This window comes from Periophthalmus magnuspinnatus, chromosome 7 (genome assembly GCF_009829125.3).
Source record: "Periophthalmus magnuspinnatus isolate fPerMag1 chromosome 7, fPerMag1.2.pri, whole genome shotgun sequence".
Lineage (NCBI taxonomy): Eukaryota > Metazoa > Chordata > Actinopteri > Gobiiformes > Gobiidae > Periophthalmus > Periophthalmus magnuspinnatus.
The window spans coordinates 6,420,315-6,438,194 of NC_047132.1; the positions used below are offsets into that span (position 1 = coordinate 6,420,315).

The following is a 17,880-nucleotide window of genomic DNA, read 5'->3' on the forward strand; positions in this document are numbered from 1 at the left end:
TATTATTAACAAAATCAAAAATAACAGAATACTTTCAGGATTTAAAAAAGTGTAAACTCTCACAAAATATAAAACGGACACATCTGAACCGTAAATTATAAACATTTATATCATGCATTTGTTCACAGGGGCTGCATACCGTTTAGTCTTATATACTATACAAATAAAATAAAGTTACATATTTGTCATGTGGTATGGAATGAGTATTTACATTATTATTCATTAGTATTTGATGCATTAGTGGTGAAGTACTCAGGATACTTCATTGTGAGGGTTAGTGTTTTTAAAGGACTAAAGTGTAAAGTTTGTGCGTGCGTCAATGAAATGGGTTTTTTGCCAAAGTCGAGCAGCAGATTCAGTTACCATGTTTTCTGTTATGCTCTTTCAATGCCAACTCATTTGTAACTGCAGTAAATATCCATATGGAAACATCGGATGAGCATTAAAGTTCCGCTTTATCCAACTACATGGTAACAGCTCTGGCAAAACTGACCCTAGTGACGGTAAATGACACGTGACATGTGATGTTACAAGCTGCCAAATATCTATGAGGAGGAGAGAGAGGAGAGGAGAACATTTCGTTTGGCTTCTTATAGTTAGTGTTTCATAAAATCGTCGTGGCAACAGTTCAGTCCTGCACAGGTTGTTTGGTGTAACATTGTTGGTTCTTCTCTAGGGCAGCACGAGTCTCTGTTGGGGATACAGAGCTATGGGGGTCCTTATGGGGGAAGGGGGGGTCCTTATGGGGGTCCTTATGGGGGTCCGGGGGCGGTGTGGGGGGTCTGGTAGCCCTGTGGTTGGGAGGGGGAGGACCAGGCTCCGGCGCTCGGGGGACGGCTGGGCTCACCACTGCCGGACTGGTCCAACTCAGCGCTGTCGCAGTCAGAGTCGTCACATAATCTCTACATGGAAACAAGGGCAACAGGTTAAATCTTTGTTTTATTAGTTGTACTGCACCTGCTTATACTTCATTTCCATCCTTCATAAACTTTGTCCTCTCTGTACTTTACTCATTTACAATCAGTCTTTCAACATCACACTATTACTTGTCATTTTGATTGATAGATGGTTAAATTTCCACATTTTTGTATAGTGCTTTTCCACCTTCAAGGCACATTTCATATACAGCTTTTTCTACACATTGAGAACTGAGAAACCACAAGTACTGAAGATGCCTTGCTCAAAAAACTCTGCGCCCAACGTGGGGCTCGAACCCACGACCCTGAGATTAAGAGTCTCATGCTCTACCGACTGAGCTAGCCGGGCTTCTGTAGATCAGGGCTCATCACATTATATTGCTCATAAAGTTGGATTTTTTAATGTTTTCATCTAATAATTTCTGTAACATAACATATATTGATCATGTATAGAGCACCAGTAATCCAAGTGAAGCCAGTTTTACCTGATATTCTTAAGCAAACTGTCAGTGGACAACATTGTTTTTTATTTACTGTAATTTTGTATTTAAAAACCTTATCATGAAGCAACACCACTTACAGTTTAAAGGTCCTATATTACACAAAACTGATTATTGTGAGCTTTAAGTCAAGTTAAAATATATAAAATATATATAAAATATATAAATACCTCATCAAAAACATACCTGGAGTTGTGTTTTGTTTCATCCATACATGTTAGTAATGTGAGTAATCCTTTATTATTAGTCTGTCTACATCTCCAAAGCTCAAAATGCTCTGTTCCACCTTGTGATGTCATGAAGTGGTAGTTTTCAAGTTAACATCTACCTTGTAACTTTGTTTAGTAGAGACCAGGTCTGAAATAATGCAAATGATTCTAGTGAAGCTGGAGTTTAAAAACACAGTGGAGCACTTCCTGTATCACCACATGACATCACAAGGTGGAACAGAGTGTTTTCGGTTTGAGAGAAGAAAACACCATAACAACATAAATATGCAAATGAGACAAAATACAACTCCAGGTATGTTTGTGATGAGGAAACAACATTATAACTGATCAGAAAGAGCATAACATGGACTCTTTAACATTCACGCCTCATTTGAATACACCATTGGATACAGACAATTCAAGATGAGTGTGATGTCTTGCCCAAGGACACAATGTTAACATGCATTCTAGTAGCTGGGATTGCACCGCCAACTTTCAGGTCAGTAGGATAAAGCTTCCTCCATTAGAGCTGCAGCTGCCTCTATTGTTTTTCTGTGCGTTTGGTTGACTGTTTTTACCTATGAATACTTTGAGCTCACGTTGCCTTTTGCCTGTGTCAGTTCAGCATGACCAACCCCAAAACACTGACCTCATTTGAAGTCTGCCCCAGGTCCAGCACTGCTTTGGCAGTTCCCACCGCGCCCTCTCGCTCCGACAGTCCATCCGTGTTGTCGGCGGGAATCTCGGAGCCTTGGGAGAGGAGGTCATCGCTGCGGTCGTCCAGCCTGTCGTCTGTGTTGGTGCTGACCACATCCGGAGTGCCGCTGTGGGAATGGTCCGTGGTGTGACCCTCCTCCCCATCCGAAACAGACAGGTTCTCCGAGCTGAACGTGGACACGGACTGGCACTTGGTGATACTGGTGGGACGTCTGCGCGGGTTTGCAGGAGGGAAAACATTAGACACAATAGAATGATGGAGTACCTTATATGTTCTTTTATGAATGGTATTATTCTCGGTCAAATCCAAATGAAAACATGTCACAATATTCATTTCAATACAGTAGTATTTTTACCAGCTCCAGTCTCAAACATTACAAGACAATGCAATGTAAAAATGTTAGGACACAAAGCCTGGTTTTAACTAGTCTACTGCAAAAATATTTATTCCTCATTAATTATTATACTTAAAACAATATATTTTATGAATATATACTACTAGACGGGGGCAGGGGGCAGTATTCCTGTATTCATGGGTTTACACTTCTTGTTTTATGCCACATTTTGAGGACTATTAGTTTTTCCCATTCAGAATATATAGTATTTGGTTTTAAATGTTCAATCCCTACGACAATGGGCCTAATTTTTATCATTCTCGACCCACGGATTGATCTGTATCAGTATCAGTATACATACAATAATGCACTGTTTTCAAAAGCAAAGACCACAAGACAAAAGCATTTAACCAGATCATTAATTTTACGGTGACCATTATTCTGCTTTATTTATCCAACCACTTCACAACCTCACAAGCTCCAATCTCAAACACTATAGCGCTGTTTGATGTAGTAATCAGCATGTTAGGTCAAAAAGCCATTCCATTATTCTGACTAACTAAAAACAATAGATTTAATTGTATAGTATAGTATTTAACATAACCACAAAGTCCACAGCGCTAGCAGCCTCATGGAGGTTCAAGCTAAGAAAATGAGTGAAAGAATAAAGCAGTGACAAAAGGACAGCAAGTTACTCACCGTCTCCGTGGCAACTCAACCTCACTGTCAACTTCACCCTCCTCCTCTTCTGATGACACTCCACGCCTCTGTGTGAGAAAGCAGTCATCTCTGTGTGCTCTGTGCTCTGTGTTGTTAGATACTGTTAATGCTTGTACCTGTTTGCGTGTGATGGCGGCCCTGTACAGGATGGCTGAAGGGGTGAGGTGCTGACTCCCTATGCCCCCCGACGCTCCTCGTGGTATCCGCACAGAGCCAGCACCTTCCTCCTTGTCTTCTCCGTCGTGAGGTAGTCGTGGGGATCCTAGCGACCCCCGCCCCCCTCCGGCCCCCCTCCCACATGGAGAGTCGGGGCTGCTGGAGAAGGGGAAAGAGGGGTCTTCACTGGGCGTGTCACTGCGTGGAGGTGTCTCTGTCAGGTCATCCAGACCAGAAGCCCCCAGCTCTGAGCCCCCCAGCCCCGCAGAGGCGCTCAGACTGCCCCCGCGCTCCAAAGCCCCCCCAGAGCCCTCCCCTTTGCCCTGAGCGTCGGCTTCCAGCGTGGTGCTGAGCAGGTCAGGGCTGGAGGAGGACAGCTGCCTCTGCTGCTGCTCGTGGCTCAGGCCTCTCAGGGCGGCCGAGGGCTCCAGGAGCTGCTGAGAGGGGGTGGTACTGGAGGGGTCAGGCTGGGAGGAGGCATCTCGATGGGGGGACGACTGACTGGCCTTCAGCCCGGCCAGGTCTCCGCTGCTCCCTTTACCAGGCTTACGGTGCCGAGTCTTTACTCTCCTTGAGCGGTTTGGAGACGTCCTGTTCTGACATGTGGGGATTGTCACTTGCATCACAGAGGAGTCCATTTTAGGAATGATCACCTCCGATTTCAGAATGTCAGGCCTACAACATGATGGAAAAAATAGTCACAGTGGTCACTCTATTTATTCAACAGTTTTCTTAAACCATAACAATCAGCGTTGGCGTCACTGTAACGTACTTAGGCCCCATGAATAAAACTGCTGACATGGCTCACCTCTTTCCTGACGGCAGTTTCTGAGGGACGTTCCTCTTCTTGATGAGTTTGTCCATGGAGTTAGTGGAGCTCTGTCTCGAGCTGTGATGTTTGAACAAACCTGGATACTTCTTGTCCAAAGACTGTTCTCTTCTGCAAAACACACAGATTTGATCCTGTAACTACACTTTTTTTCTATAACCTCTACCCCTCAACCAGAAAATCATTAGAAACAGTAAATAGCTGGTAGAGAAAGTGCGCTGTGGTGCCATGTCAAGGACACTGCCTGCTCAGTCCTCATTATGTTGGTCTACATCATCAGAGGTATAATACTAACTGCAACATAAGCATACCCAGAGATGAATAAACAATACTACTCCAGCTCCTGCATTAGTCCTGTACTGATGGTAAATACACTTCTCCTGCATTGGAACTACAGTGTTATGCCCTTTCTTGGAAAAGACAAGTGCTTAAGCAAGCACCTTTCTTGGTAATGTTCACTCTCTTTATTGACTGATGTTGTTTTAACTTTTTGAATTTTTATTGAAATATTTTAGTGACTGTTTTACTATGGCCTGTTCAGCACTTTAGTCAACTCTGGTTGTTTTTAAATGTGCTATAGAAATAAAGTTAGACTTGACTTGCAACTCTTGGGCTACTTCACTTAATTCTACAGCAATAGCCATTTGACCCCGAGCCCCTGTACTGATGATGGTGATGATGATGATGATGATGGTGATGGTGATGATGATGATGATGATGATGTTACCTCTGCAGTTCCTTCTCTTTGAGCTCTAGCTGTAGCATGACTGCACTCAGCTCCATATACAGGTTGTTTGCTCTCTCCAGTTTCCTCTCGTAGTGCTCGCGGATGTCCAGGGCATGTCTGCAGTTAGATACTGTTATTGCAATGTGCCCTATGGGTCCAATACATCGACTGTATAAAGAAATGGACTGAGTGAGTGTGACGTCACCCATAGTGTTCAGCTCCAGGCAAATGAAGCTCATCAAGCCTAGTAGTTAAAGGGGCCAATTTGGAGCCGATTTTCACATTTAGAATTCAGACCGTGATTATCATAGCAACCAAAGAGCCAATCCGGAGCGAGGCTGTTGAAGGTAACACCCCTTCCCACCCCGCTGGTTTAGCACCAGGCAGACACTTAGCAACGCTGTCAGTCAAACCTGTTGCTAACGCTAGCAGGAGCGACCTCGGGCAAAGAAGCCGCATGATTTGTCTGTCATATCTTGATTTACAGACACTTAGCAACATAAAATTCAATAAAGTCACAGAGAGAGGGGCGACAATTTTTCAGTGTAAAGTAAATTGGAGCCGATGGAGCTGGAAGCACGCCCGTGATTACTTCCTATTTGGAACGTGGCGCCTAGCAAGTTAGCTGTGTCCATTTATATATACAGTCTATGGTCGATATGAACAGTCTTTCTATACTATACTGTGGTCTTGATTTCAGACCTGAGCTCTTCTCTTCGGCGGTTGATCAGCTCCTCGTCCAGTCGGTGAAGACAAGTGCCCTCCGATTTAATTTTCTCAAAGTGCTGCTTCACTTCTTCCCTCCATTCGGCCTGTTCAAAGCACACTTCTGTTAACATGGCCTTCTGTGCATAATCTATAGTGCCCAATGCACAGCCTGAACCCACCACAGGCTTATTTAGGCAGAGCAAATTCTAAAACAAACTGATATCGTGTCATAGTTTGGTTTAGAGATGCAACCACCTGATTTAGGAGATGTTGGGATTATTCTGTGCATTATGTTGTTTACTATGAACACATAAAACACTGTAACCATAGTGATTTTAAATGCACACGTTATATACCTGAGACTTGAAATAGGTCTCTTGAGGTGTGGACAAAACATCAGCAGATGCTATGTCCAAGTGAAGAAGGATCTGACGGAAAGAGGGTCTGTTCCTGGGTTTACAATTCCTGCAAATTTGAACAATAAACATAAATGTAACAATGGAGGGAAAACGGAATAGAATAAGATTATTTCATACTCTCGGATGAAAACATAATCAAATGTTCCTGTAATTCTGATATAGGACATTCTTGGCAAGAGCGATAACCATTGAGCTCTTATACAATATAAAATGATGATCTTACAGTACAAGCATACTCAGCATACAGATGTCCAAAAGTTGTACTATTTAACCATTTCTCCTCTTTTTGTGATCTCTTTCCAAAAACTAAATGGAATGAATTGACCCTGGGGTTGCTATAATTAAACCATTATACTGATTATACCACATAAAAGTAAACACATCGCATTTGACATTTTACATTTGTGGCCAGATTCACAGTTTTTGCTCCACAAATACTGAATGTTTTTTGTCAGGAATATGCTCCGCTCATTTGCCTTATCAATCTTATAGCTTAACATGGCTTCTTGATTGTTCAACTGACAATAATCCTGTCTTTGGGGTTGAAAAAAGAAAAGATAATCTAACTTTTCTTTATTTATACTAACAGAGAAGACATTGAACTTCATGTCAGTTTTAATTTCATGTGGACAAGGCCGGTAATCTGAAACAAAACATCATCTTTTTATAGTCAGATATATAATTTGTACTCACCAGCATTGTCTGAGTAGGATCTTAAAACCATCTGGGCAGCTTTCAGGGACAGGCAGCTGCAGACTGTTGTTTCCCACTCCCCAAATGATCGCTGAAGAGTCCACGTCTTTATAAGGAATCTCCCCTGTCAACATCTCCCATAGAACCACTCCAAACGACCTGCAAAAATGAAACCAAAAAGTGAATACAACACAGGTAATAAAGTCATGATACAAGCCAAGCAAATAAAAAGAGATATTGTTTGAGTCGTGATGATTTGACTCACCAAATGTCCACTTTTTCAGAGACTGGCTCGTTCCTTATTACTTCTGGGGCCATCCAAGCCACAGTGCCAGCAAATGACATTTTTGTACTTTTGTCGCTCAGCTCTTTCGAAGTGCCAAAATCAGAAATCTTCACCAGATCGTCGTGCGTTATCAACATGCTGCAAAAACAGACAATTTATGCTTTTTTTCTAAGACAGAGGTTTTCAAAATGTTGTAGTTCTGTCTGATGGGATGTAGTGGGATTCTAGAGGGGATAATTAAGGGGAATTAAGACCTGTTTAGTCCTGGTTTAGTCCATGTTTAATTCTGATCTGGGCTAGATTGTTCTCCCATTTGATGTAACATACCATTTTCTAAGTCCTGGTTTGTTTCAGCGCAGTTAAGTCCTGATATAGTCCTGATTTGGTCCATGTTTAATTCCAGTTAAGACTGTTTCAATATGCACTATGTAACTTTTTGTGGGGAGGTTTATTCAAGTACTGATGTTTTTCAATGCTAAAAATGCTACAAATGATCAGAAAAACCTGCTTTCTTGGATTTGGGTGTGAAGCAGTTTGGTTTTCTAGAGGTAGGGGATCCAGGAAATTTTGGATACTTTTCTAACATGCTGAAAGTAAAGTCAGACATGTGGTATTGGTTTAAAAAAAAAAAAAAAAAGACTAATCCAGGATTAACTGTGTGCATATTTATGATCTCACTTGGGTGACTTGAGGTCTCGGTGGATAATCTTGTGTAGGTGTAAGTAGTTCATTCCTCCTGCAATGCCCATGGACCAGTCCACCAGGAGGGACGGGGTGATCTTTCGTCCCGCCCGGAGCACCTCGTACAGCTGCCCTTGGGCACAGTACTCCATCAGGATACAGTAACATGGAGCCTGCGTGCACACACCCCTAAAAACAAACAAAGCTGTCACTGATAGAAATACAGATGACAAAGGATGGATTAATACAGGAAATGATGTGATATTACAATTAGAAAAGTAACATTATACATTATGAATGACTATATTAAAGGTACACCATGTCACTTTTGTTATGGGAGGGACTACTTGCATGTCCTTGAATTGTTTTTTCTATCTTCACTTACAGATATTTGTATGCACATTATCTTGACATGCATGCTTACTATGAACACAGTCACCTCTCCACAGATTTGACCAATAACTTGGCATTGTGACATTACTTGCTTGTTTCCATGACAACAGATCAACATAACAGTAAATTTACCATAGTGTGAGATTTGGGTTTAGTTACATCCCACACTGATTGCCTTGTTGACTGAATGGCCCTAGAGGCACAGTGAGGGTCCTTACTTGAATGTGATGATATTGGGGTGCTTGAGTTTGCGCAGGTGCTTGATCTCGGTCTCCTTTATGTCCCGCACTTTCTTTACAGCCACCTCTTCTCCGTGAAACTTCCCCAAAAACACAGCCCCCTGCGCCCCGCTGCCCACCCACTGCAGTTCGGAGATCTCCTCAAATGGGACCTCCCAAGACTCTGCACACACAACAACAACAAATAAATTAATTTATTTAGTAACGTTGAAGTAATCAAGCAACCTTGTCTATAGAATAAGTATTAGGAATAAGTTGTCAAACCTCAATGCATTAAAAAATGGGAGGCTAGTTTGTCAATAGTAAAACTCAAACACACTTGTTTTATGAAATGTAAATGTATTATGTAATGTATGTATGTATTACACTGAATTAGTAACACAGCAGTTAGTGTAACTTTGTAACCAGTGCAACTCTGTGTACTACTTCTTAAATATTTATGATGTGAAATTCCAAGGTCAACAATGCAACTTTATTGCAGTACTATGTTGCCAGTGCAATTCCATGTGTTTTTTTTGTTTTTTTTTCATACTTTCATTCTCCCAACATACTGAATATTTATGTGGGCTTCAAAGGTCTATGCAACTTTGTTTGTTATCTGCATTGTTGTTTGAAGGTAACATGTTTGTAGTGCACTACACACATGATGGTGTATGTGACCATGATCAGTGACCTAAGGCTTGTTTTTGGACTTGGACATTTGTAGCAGTCTAATCAAATGTACAAGGACTAGTAAAAGAAGTGTCTTATTCTGCCTGTGATCCATCAAACAGAGTCTGGCGCTAAGTGACACAGACAGAGTGGTCACTTCAGAGGAATCAACTCTGAACTGACTGAGATCAATTCTTTATAAAGCCCAGTGCTGGAGTCAGGGCTCTGTGAACTGAGGTCTCTGTGCTCCTCACACTCAGAGTGACAAGTGCACAGCCAAAGTCTACTGCCCCAAGACCAGATGGAGACAGCCTACTGTGTTCTCTGTACTGAGAGAAGTAACAAGTCACAGCAGCAGCTCTTTAACCCTGGTCCAGCTCTAGTTTAACAAAGCAAGGATCTCTTACCCTCCTGGTTGTGTTTATGCTCAGTGGAGTAGGCCTTTCCAATCATGGTCCACACAGGTTTGAGGCAGCCGAACAGTCCCTCCAAAAAGCCTCCACTTCCGGCCTGCAACCTGAAACTCTCGGACTGCCTGCGGACAGCGCCGGCCTCCGGACTGTGGCCCGCCTCTGCCCCTCCACACTGGCACGCATCATGTTCATGCAGAGTCAACACACTGTTGTCAAACTGGGGTCCATCGCTGGGGGTGGGGCTGCTGCCCCCGGGGGCGCCCTGGGCCCCAGTGTCTATAGACAGAACATTGCGCAGCACACACTGTGTGGGGGTCAGGTCCGTCTCAGGGGTGAGGGCAGGTGTGCCAGCGTCCAGTCTGCGGTAGGGCTCTGAGAGGGGTGAGCTGAAGCCTGAGAGGGAGGGGGAGGGGGCGCGGGGCTCATGAAGACAAGTCCCACTCATCAACACAGAGGTGCAGAGTGGAGCGGCGTCAGACGGAGACCACCTCAAATCAACAAGGGACCACCTGAAGTCAACCAAACATGAGATTTAGTGACAGTCATGAGAGAAGCATGATACACATACCGTATACACACAGGAAGAGGACTCACAGTTCATCTAACTGCGGCTGCTTAACTCAAGGACCATTGATGAGAATGTTCTCTTGCACTTACTCTAATGTGATGGAAATTTACATAAATTCAGTCATGACAAAATAAATAAAAGACGTTATATTCACTGTGAGGCAGTAGTTATCCGGTGCTGACGTGCAGCAAGCTGTGTCCCGCTTGTTTACTGCTCCATATGCAGTGTACATAAGTCATGTGTTTGTGAGTGTGAATGGGACAGAGCATTACCCTCTCACTACAAGGGCTTTATGAATGAGTCAGTCATTGGAGGGTGCACGGTGCACCCATCCTCACTATCACCTGTTCTTACGGCGTTTCTGCTCGTCCGTCGTGCATCAAGACGCATCAGCAGAACACGCCAAATTGCGTAACCAGGCAGTGCGTGAAGTGAGGGGAGGAAAACTGTATAAACCGAAAGCACCGTGGTACGTTCACACACACAGCAGCGTGTCCTGTACTGCACCACTGCACGGGCTGGAGCGAGAGCGGCGTGAAAACGGCCAATAAACAAGCGCGGGCCTCGCGAGCGCACCGTGCACACGCGCGCACACGCTAACGCAGGAAGATCAATCTTTAAATAACCGAGGATGTGACGATGACACTCGGCAGCATCATTGCCGACGTGAATGCGAGTCCTATGCCCGGTCCAGTCCTGTATGGTCCACTCCACTGCCGCAGCGTCTGTGCGCTGCTCGGCTCAGGCATTAACGCAAATATACATCATTATGAGACATTATGTGGTCACAAAAATCAGACTTTGTGCGGCTGATCGAGCACGCTGCTTTGATTGGTGCAGTGTGAGCGGCACCAGCGGCAGCGGTATTACACCAAACAGACACACATCACAGCCTGGTCTCTGGTCCACGCGCGGTTTACGCGGATACTAGGACAGTCCCATACCTCTCTGCCCGGGTGATGTCGCGGTGTCAAGTGCAAGGATGGGCTCCGTCCTGGTATTTGGCATGGACAGCTCGTTGTTTGTTCGTCGGCCCCTCGGTTGTCTCTCGTGTAGTAGGCCTACATCCAGCGCCCATAGATCCACGAGTTTCACGTTTCTGGGCTAGATCCCAGTGGGCAAATTGTGTTATCAATAACCGGAGCCATGCAACGTGAGGAGCGCGCTGGGTTTTGGGGGAGGGAGCTGTCTCCTTCCCAGTGCTGAATTGACGTCACGGAAATGCAAGTTCGCCTAAAGGGGGCGCTGTTGACAGACGGACACATACCACTGGTCCATGAGGTGAGGGAAGTTTAGATTTAAACTTTACAAACACAAACGTCTGTAATATCACAGTGCCGTGAATTAGGACCTAGCAACTGTACAATAATTATGTCAATATGAGTGCAAACAGCGATAGTCTGCTGTGTTTAGGAACTGGTATTTTTAGCATATTGTTGATTTATTTTTATTTTTTTTCCACAAATTTTATGTTTGATGTTTATGCCTATTCTGAAAAAAATATCTTTATATTGTCTTACTTCTGCCTGCAGTTTATTATGTTTTAGCTGCCTTCATTAGGGGATTTCCCCGGTGTGAGATCAAAATAGTAACAGTAAAACCTTATCTCTTCAATAAAGAAATGATCGACTGAATTTCTCTGCTTTTTTCACACTTTTCCACTGTTCATGCTTTATATTTTCCTTTTTATATATTTAGCGAAAGTGTATTTTATTTCTAATACCTTATTTCATGCATGCCTTTTATTTATTTTATCTTAACTAATATTTACTTTTTTGTAAACAATATTAGCCTAATCGTGTAAATGCTGCATTATACATTCATAAAGTTTGAATCAAAATCCAATTAAGTGTTGACTGTTTGTCTTTTATGGTTGTTTCGGTTCTGTTTTTGCTGTTTGTCCACCAGAGGACACTGCATAGCTCCGTGAGTCAAAAACGCGAGAGGTACTTTTTGTCCCTCTCGCTTCCTGTAGCTGCCTGCTCGGCGCGGTTCACTCCACTCAAATGTTTCATCTATACTGCGCTTATTTTTTATACTTTTAAAACTTTTTGTGCAATAAATCAACATCAAGAGACGCAGCGGGGAGAGAGAGGGGTAAGATTTATTGATTTGCGAGAAGAGACAAAGTGGCAAATTGAGAATAAAAACAAAAATCTTACAAAACTAGCCAGTAGCTGTTTAGCTTTGAGAGATGTTAGCTGATTTGTTGATATAAGAAAGTGCAGTCAGATTACCTATTATTATTATTATTATTATTATTAGTATGGCCGTTTCTCAAAAATATCATCAGATACAGTTCTTTTTATATATAAAGTATTGATATTCCCACAAATGCTAGTTCTGCATTGCATTTATTTTGGGTAGGGTTGCTTTGCTTAACTGTCATCGTATATTTTTCTCGCCTCTCCACAGATCTGACCTGCTGCAACTTGGCCTGGTGGCATCACTGGCTTAATTCCATAGAAGTTCAGGTAGCATACTGTGGAACATTGTATTTGCAGTACAGACAGAAGTGACATAGCCAGTAACAAGTGTAAAATACAAGTCTCTCTGTTATGTACATTTATTGTCTGTATTTTTCAGGGCCTGTTGCTGATCTAAAGATGTGTTCCCTAGCTTTGTTCCCTCCTCCGCTGCCCTCAGGAAACACCACTCTTTGCGAATCCAACAATGAGCTACTGTCAGGACGCAAATACGAGGAGACTGTCCAGGTCATTATATTAACTGCTTTTGTGATGTCAGATTTAAATGAGAGGATTTTTGTCAGAATCCAGAAGTGTTCTGTTGTATTAAAGGTTTCTTGCTTCTGGCTTCTTAATCTGGTTTTAAGTTGATGTTTTGCCTCTTCTATATGAAGTAACACGTTGTAATCGACATAAAAGTAAAAAAAAAAAAAAAGAAAACGACAAATACAAATTTCATTACACTTGCCTTCCTCCCTTACACAAAATAACTTTCACGTACAGATAAGTCTCTCTTTGCAATGCAGCCTTACTGATATCTGTCCTGTCTCACCAATATGTTACTTGATCTATGTACACACTTAAATTAATGTTGTTTTTTTCCCCAGGGCAATAATCTTTTGAACTTGTATTTTCCTCGGGATTCGCTGAAGCTTCACAGTCGCACAGAGAGTAGCAGTAAAGCAGCTTTCCTGGATCATTCAGAGACACTGTGGATGAGGAGCGCTTCGGCCTGGTACAAAACACAGAGCATGCACAAATTCTATATGAAATAGAAATAATAATAACAGAGTCTGTCTAATCTTTCTACAGGAGAGATGGGGGAATAACAGGGCTACTAAATGAAATATCCAATTCAGACACAGAAGGTGAACACTGCGACTACATTTTAGAGGCACAAATTACGGGAAAAAACATGAATTTTTAAGCAAGCAAATAAATAAAAACGTTGGAAACATTGAATATTTATTTATATTTGTTAAACTGTGTTCAATACTTTTTGTCTGTTTTAGTTCCCAAGTGGCTGGCCATGAGCGCCGGATGTGTTCTTGCGCTGCTCAAGCGGATCGCCTCCTTTCATGGATCCTTGTTTCCTCATGTTACAGTAATGACATTTACATTTGCAATTTTTTTTTTTTATTAAACACATAAAATATTCTATAACACATTAATAATCAGTGTTTCATCTTTGTTTTCAAAGCTGAGCAGTGAAGACATGATAACTGAATTTTCACAAGTCTTAAATTGGTATGATGGTCATCTTTTAAAATTTTCTTAAACTTAATGTTCACACTTTTTAAAATGTTTTCATAGGCCTGACTGTGTGGTGCGTGCCTTTGCCTGGCACCCGCACACTGACAAATTTGCTGTTGCTCTTCTGGACGACTCCATCAAGATTTACAATCCTAAAAGGTATAAAAAGTTTTTGTGCTCACAGATAAATAAAATAAAGATAGACATTTATGACTTAACCTCGTCTACGTTTTAGTCATAGTTGTAATTTCTACTTGGAAGAGCGCTATGTAACTGGTTTAGAGTCTGCTGTCTTTATCTACATGATAATGCTATTGCTTTGCCTAAATATTTCACAGTGTGGTATTAAACTCTCTTTTGTCCATTTAGACTTGCAGGTAGTGCCACCAGGCTAAGTTACATGTCAGATCTGTGGAGAGCAGGGTCAAAATAAATATAAAACATATTAGTTTAATGTCATATTTACGAACTTTCAGGGCAACAGGTGTAGGACCCACACCAGAAAAGTTAGATAAAGCATTTTTAATATTGCCCAGTTCTGACATGTTGTTTCGACACATAGTAATTGAAATTGAACTTACTGTGAAAATGTTAGATTTATACAAATATTACTCATATTACAAAGCCATCTATTTTGACTTGAATTATATTTGAAAGAATTTGTGTGTATACTGTCGTCAGTGCCACCACGCCCACACTGAAGCACCGACTACAGAGGAGCGTTGCCGCAGTGTCGTGGAAGCCTCTGTGTGCGTCTGCTCTGGCCGTGGCCTGTCACAGCTCTATCCTGGTGTGGCACGTGGACCCCTGCTCTTTATCTACAAGGTACCCTCCCCTGTACTTTCTCACCCAATGTGGTTTTTCAAAGATGATACCTGTACTGATTGAAATGAAATGTATTTAAGCTCCTATGCATTTGTGGTGACAATGTATTGTACACAGTCACTTCACTATGCAAGAACCTGTTATGACACGTTTTACTCTGTGGTTACTAGGGTCATAGTATAGTGCAAGATTAAATGTTTTGATCCATATTGTGACATTTGACCCGGTTACAGCCCAAAGTACTACTCAGTATTAATAAGTAGCAATGATTTGGGCATATCCATGATGGCCCATTTTAGGATCACGAGTTTCAATTACATTTTTTTTTCTCTCATCAAAAACAATATACACTGACCCATCTCCAGGCCCTCTTCTGGATGTGCTCAAGTTCTCTCCCACCCGGGTCACTCTCCTGTCACCTCCATTGTCTGGTCTCCAAGTGGATCCCTCCTGGTCTCTGCCTCGCCTATGGACACCGCCATGTTGGTAAGAGCAAACATAGTATTGTTTTACCCACCCATCACACGAGGCATACAGGTGCTGACTTTCCTTTCTGTGGCAGGTTTGGGATGTGGCTGCAGAAAGCTGTGTTCCTCTGCAGAGAGTCGGAGGAGGAGGCGTCACTTTTCTCTCCTGGTCTCCTGATGGCAGTCATGTTTTGGCTTCTACCCCTGCTGCTCTGTTTAGGTACTTTTATTGATTGGTTGGAAAACTTGGCTAATATTAAGCATCAATATTTTTGTAGTCTGTGTGTGCCTGTTTTAGATTTTTATATGTGTTAAGTGTGACATTATTGTCCACCTAGTTCCATTGACAGAAACAAAAGAAATGTGGACTTCGTTAAAGACCAGGGATCAGGGAACAGACCAAATAATATCAGTCGGTGCACCATTTTTTCCAAATAATATGATTTGAATAAGTATTTTTATTTTTAGGTCGCTTTACAAAGATAAACATCATTTGAAGGTTTTCCCATTTTTTAAAAGAGGTTACTTCCGACACAAGCCAATATTATGGCATATTGTTAAGTAATATAACAGTTTTAATTAAATAAAATTGCTCCCTTTATGTCTACATCCTGCTACACCAAAAATACTAGTGTGTATTGAAAGAAATAACTGTTTGCTTGGAGTCATTTCATTAAACATTACAGGCCTGTAGGATGATATTAAAAAGCGACAATTACTTTATTTTATTAGGGTGTGGGAGACAAGAATGTGGACTTGTGAGCGGTGGCCTTGTCTTAAGGGACGTTGCCAGGTAAGAATCTCTGCTGTTTATTTTATGTATGATTTTAGCCTTCCTCTGATGCTGTTTTTGTTTTTTTCTGTCATTTAGTCGGGATGTTGGAGTCCAGATGGAAGTCGACTTCTTTTCTCTGTTCAAGGAGAGAGTGTCATCTATGCCCTGACCTTCAGCTCCAGCCCAGGTTAATACATACACTTAAATACCGGTATTTATTTTTATGTTTATAGATGTGATTGGTCTAACTATGTTTTCACAATTCATTGCAATCAAATCAAAATTGCAATTCCTGTTGATGCAATTATCAAAAGACAAAGGCTGAAATTCATGACATTCTTGTATTTTGTTTATCAATTCATTTTTTCATATTTTCTTCTGTCAAATGTTCATTCCTCTTGATTTGTTTACTATGTGCACTCTAAACAGAATCCTACTTTTTAAATGTATGCTACAAATCTAATCACAATTTCAGTCTTTTAAAAAAATTTTTTTTATCAATAAACGTGCATCCCTAGTTCTCACCCAAGCCTAGATACATTGAAAATTTTTATAATTCCTCAGGCCTGTCTTCAAACTCTCCTGTCACTGGACCTCAGGCAGCGACTGTAGTGGCTGATCTTTCAGAGACAACTTTCAACACCCAAGATGGATGCATAGTGTAAGGTTTCTAATTCTCAACAAAAAAAAATTGATTTGCTATAAGAATGTTGTAAGAATGTATAAATGTATGCTTCATCGTATTTAGTGTTGGTGGTGAGATTCAGTGTTTAGTCTGGGACCCTAAAGGAGAAAGACTTGCAGTGCTTCTAAAAGGTACTGTGTGTTTCTTATTTTTGTCTGGCGTATTTGGTTTGTACTTCAGTATTAAAACTGCTGCTGTAACACTTGAAAACAACACTACAAACTATACATTTTTGTATTTTTTGCATAAAGTAGGCCTCAATCTACATAAAGAGTTGGTAATAATTGAGTGGTCCATATACTCAGCATTTGAACTGATTTTAACTCCAATGCTATCTGACTTTTTTAGCCTTCTCCACACCTCATGCAAATCCTTGTGCCCTCTGCTGGCATTTTGTATGCATAAAATTTGAAATTTAATTACATTTACTTGTTGTAATAATTATTTAAAATGTTATTTTCATTTAAAACCCAACTTTAACTTAGTATAGTGCAGGAAAATAAAGTTTTGTGTCTGAAAATATGTCAGAGAAATTTCATCTCTTGATGATTCCTTGTGATTGGTTTTAGGAGATCCACAGGCTGCAGACCGTCCTGCCATGATTGCAGTATTCAAGACCAGAACCAGCCCCATCTTTGAGCTTTTGCCTTGGTTTGTAATTTTGTCGACTTTTCCTTTTCTTTCCCAATCCAAGTGAGCTATATTTAATTTATAATCTCTTCCTTCTCCCTCCTTTTTTCTTTTGTAGTGGATTTGTTCAGGGGGAGCCTGGAGCTGAACCAAGGCTCATACAATTTCACCCAAATTTCCAGCATGGAGCCCTCCTCACTGTGGTTTGTCGCTTTTTTTTTTGTTTTAAATAAAATCCCCTTTCTTTTATGTATTACTAAATCATGAAGTCTTTATAAATAATTGATTAGATTTTCTTTTCTGCCACCTTAAGCACAGTTGTTTCATTATTCTTTCAGTGTTGGTCCAGTGGAAAAATCACTCATGTTCCTTTCTACTTTTTGAGCGCCGGTGTTCCCCATTTTGGCCTCAATGGAAGTCCGTCACTGCCACGCCCCCAAGAAAGACCAGCTGACTTTGCCAACCAATCACTTTTTACAGAAATGCTCTCATAAAATATTCACTGCAACAAATGTCTTATTTTGCACTGTAAATTTTCTAAATAAACCGTTACATATACTAGGTTTTGTCAATTGTTTTATTTGCCTTGTCTTCTAGGTGAGACTTAACTTATGGTTC

The 17,880-nt window shown here is 41.4% G+C and overlaps 2 protein-coding genes and 1 non-coding gene across 4 annotated transcripts; 1 reads left to right on the forward strand and 2 right to left on the reverse strand.

The window, feature by feature from the left end:
• Nucleotides 1-752: 752 nt before the first annotated feature.
• Nucleotides 753-10,038, reverse strand: map3k12 (mitogen-activated protein kinase kinase kinase 12). Its single transcript, XM_055223309.1, has 13 exons — nucleotides 9,588-10,038; nucleotides 8,509-8,692; nucleotides 7,895-8,086; nucleotides 7,196-7,354; nucleotides 6,931-7,089; nucleotides 6,175-6,283; nucleotides 5,813-5,922; nucleotides 5,111-5,227; nucleotides 4,363-4,494; nucleotides 3,515-4,229; nucleotides 3,378-3,445; nucleotides 2,270-2,555; nucleotides 753-902 (listed from the first exon to the last, which is right to left on the reverse strand). The coding sequence occupies exons 1-13, from the start codon at nucleotides 10,036-10,038 to the stop codon at nucleotides 753-755; spliced, it is 2,832 nt and encodes a 943-aa protein (XP_055079284.1).
• Nucleotides 1,194-1,266, reverse strand: trnak-cuu (transfer RNA lysine (anticodon CUU)). Its single transcript has one exon. It is a non-coding gene; the product is annotated as a tRNA-Lys (tRNA).
• Nucleotides 10,039-12,148: 2,110 nt separating the features above from the next.
• Nucleotides 12,149-17,820, forward strand: aaas (achalasia, adrenocortical insufficiency, alacrimia). 2 transcript variants are annotated; one of them, XM_033969059.2, is made up of 18 exons: nucleotides 12,149-12,258; nucleotides 12,577-12,635; nucleotides 12,748-12,875; nucleotides 13,235-13,362; nucleotides 13,440-13,495; nucleotides 13,640-13,731; nucleotides 13,828-13,874; nucleotides 13,941-14,039; nucleotides 14,562-14,705; nucleotides 15,071-15,191; nucleotides 15,268-15,392; nucleotides 15,905-15,965; nucleotides 16,044-16,134; nucleotides 16,512-16,608; nucleotides 16,696-16,763; nucleotides 17,202-17,283; nucleotides 17,381-17,465; nucleotides 17,601-17,820. In XM_033969059.2, the coding sequence occupies exons 3-18, from the start codon at nucleotides 12,768-12,770 to the stop codon at nucleotides 17,754-17,756; spliced, it is 1,560 nt and encodes a 519-aa protein (XP_033824950.1). In that variant the 5' UTR covers nucleotides 12,149-12,258; nucleotides 12,577-12,635; nucleotides 12,748-12,767; the 3' UTR covers nucleotides 17,757-17,820. The 2 variants fall into 2 exon arrangements, with proteins under 2 accessions (XP_033824950.1, XP_055079285.1); XM_055223310.1 differs by lacking the exon at nucleotides 12,577-12,635 and having other exon boundaries at nucleotides 12,177-12,258.
• Nucleotides 17,821-17,880: the final 60 nt, after the last annotated feature.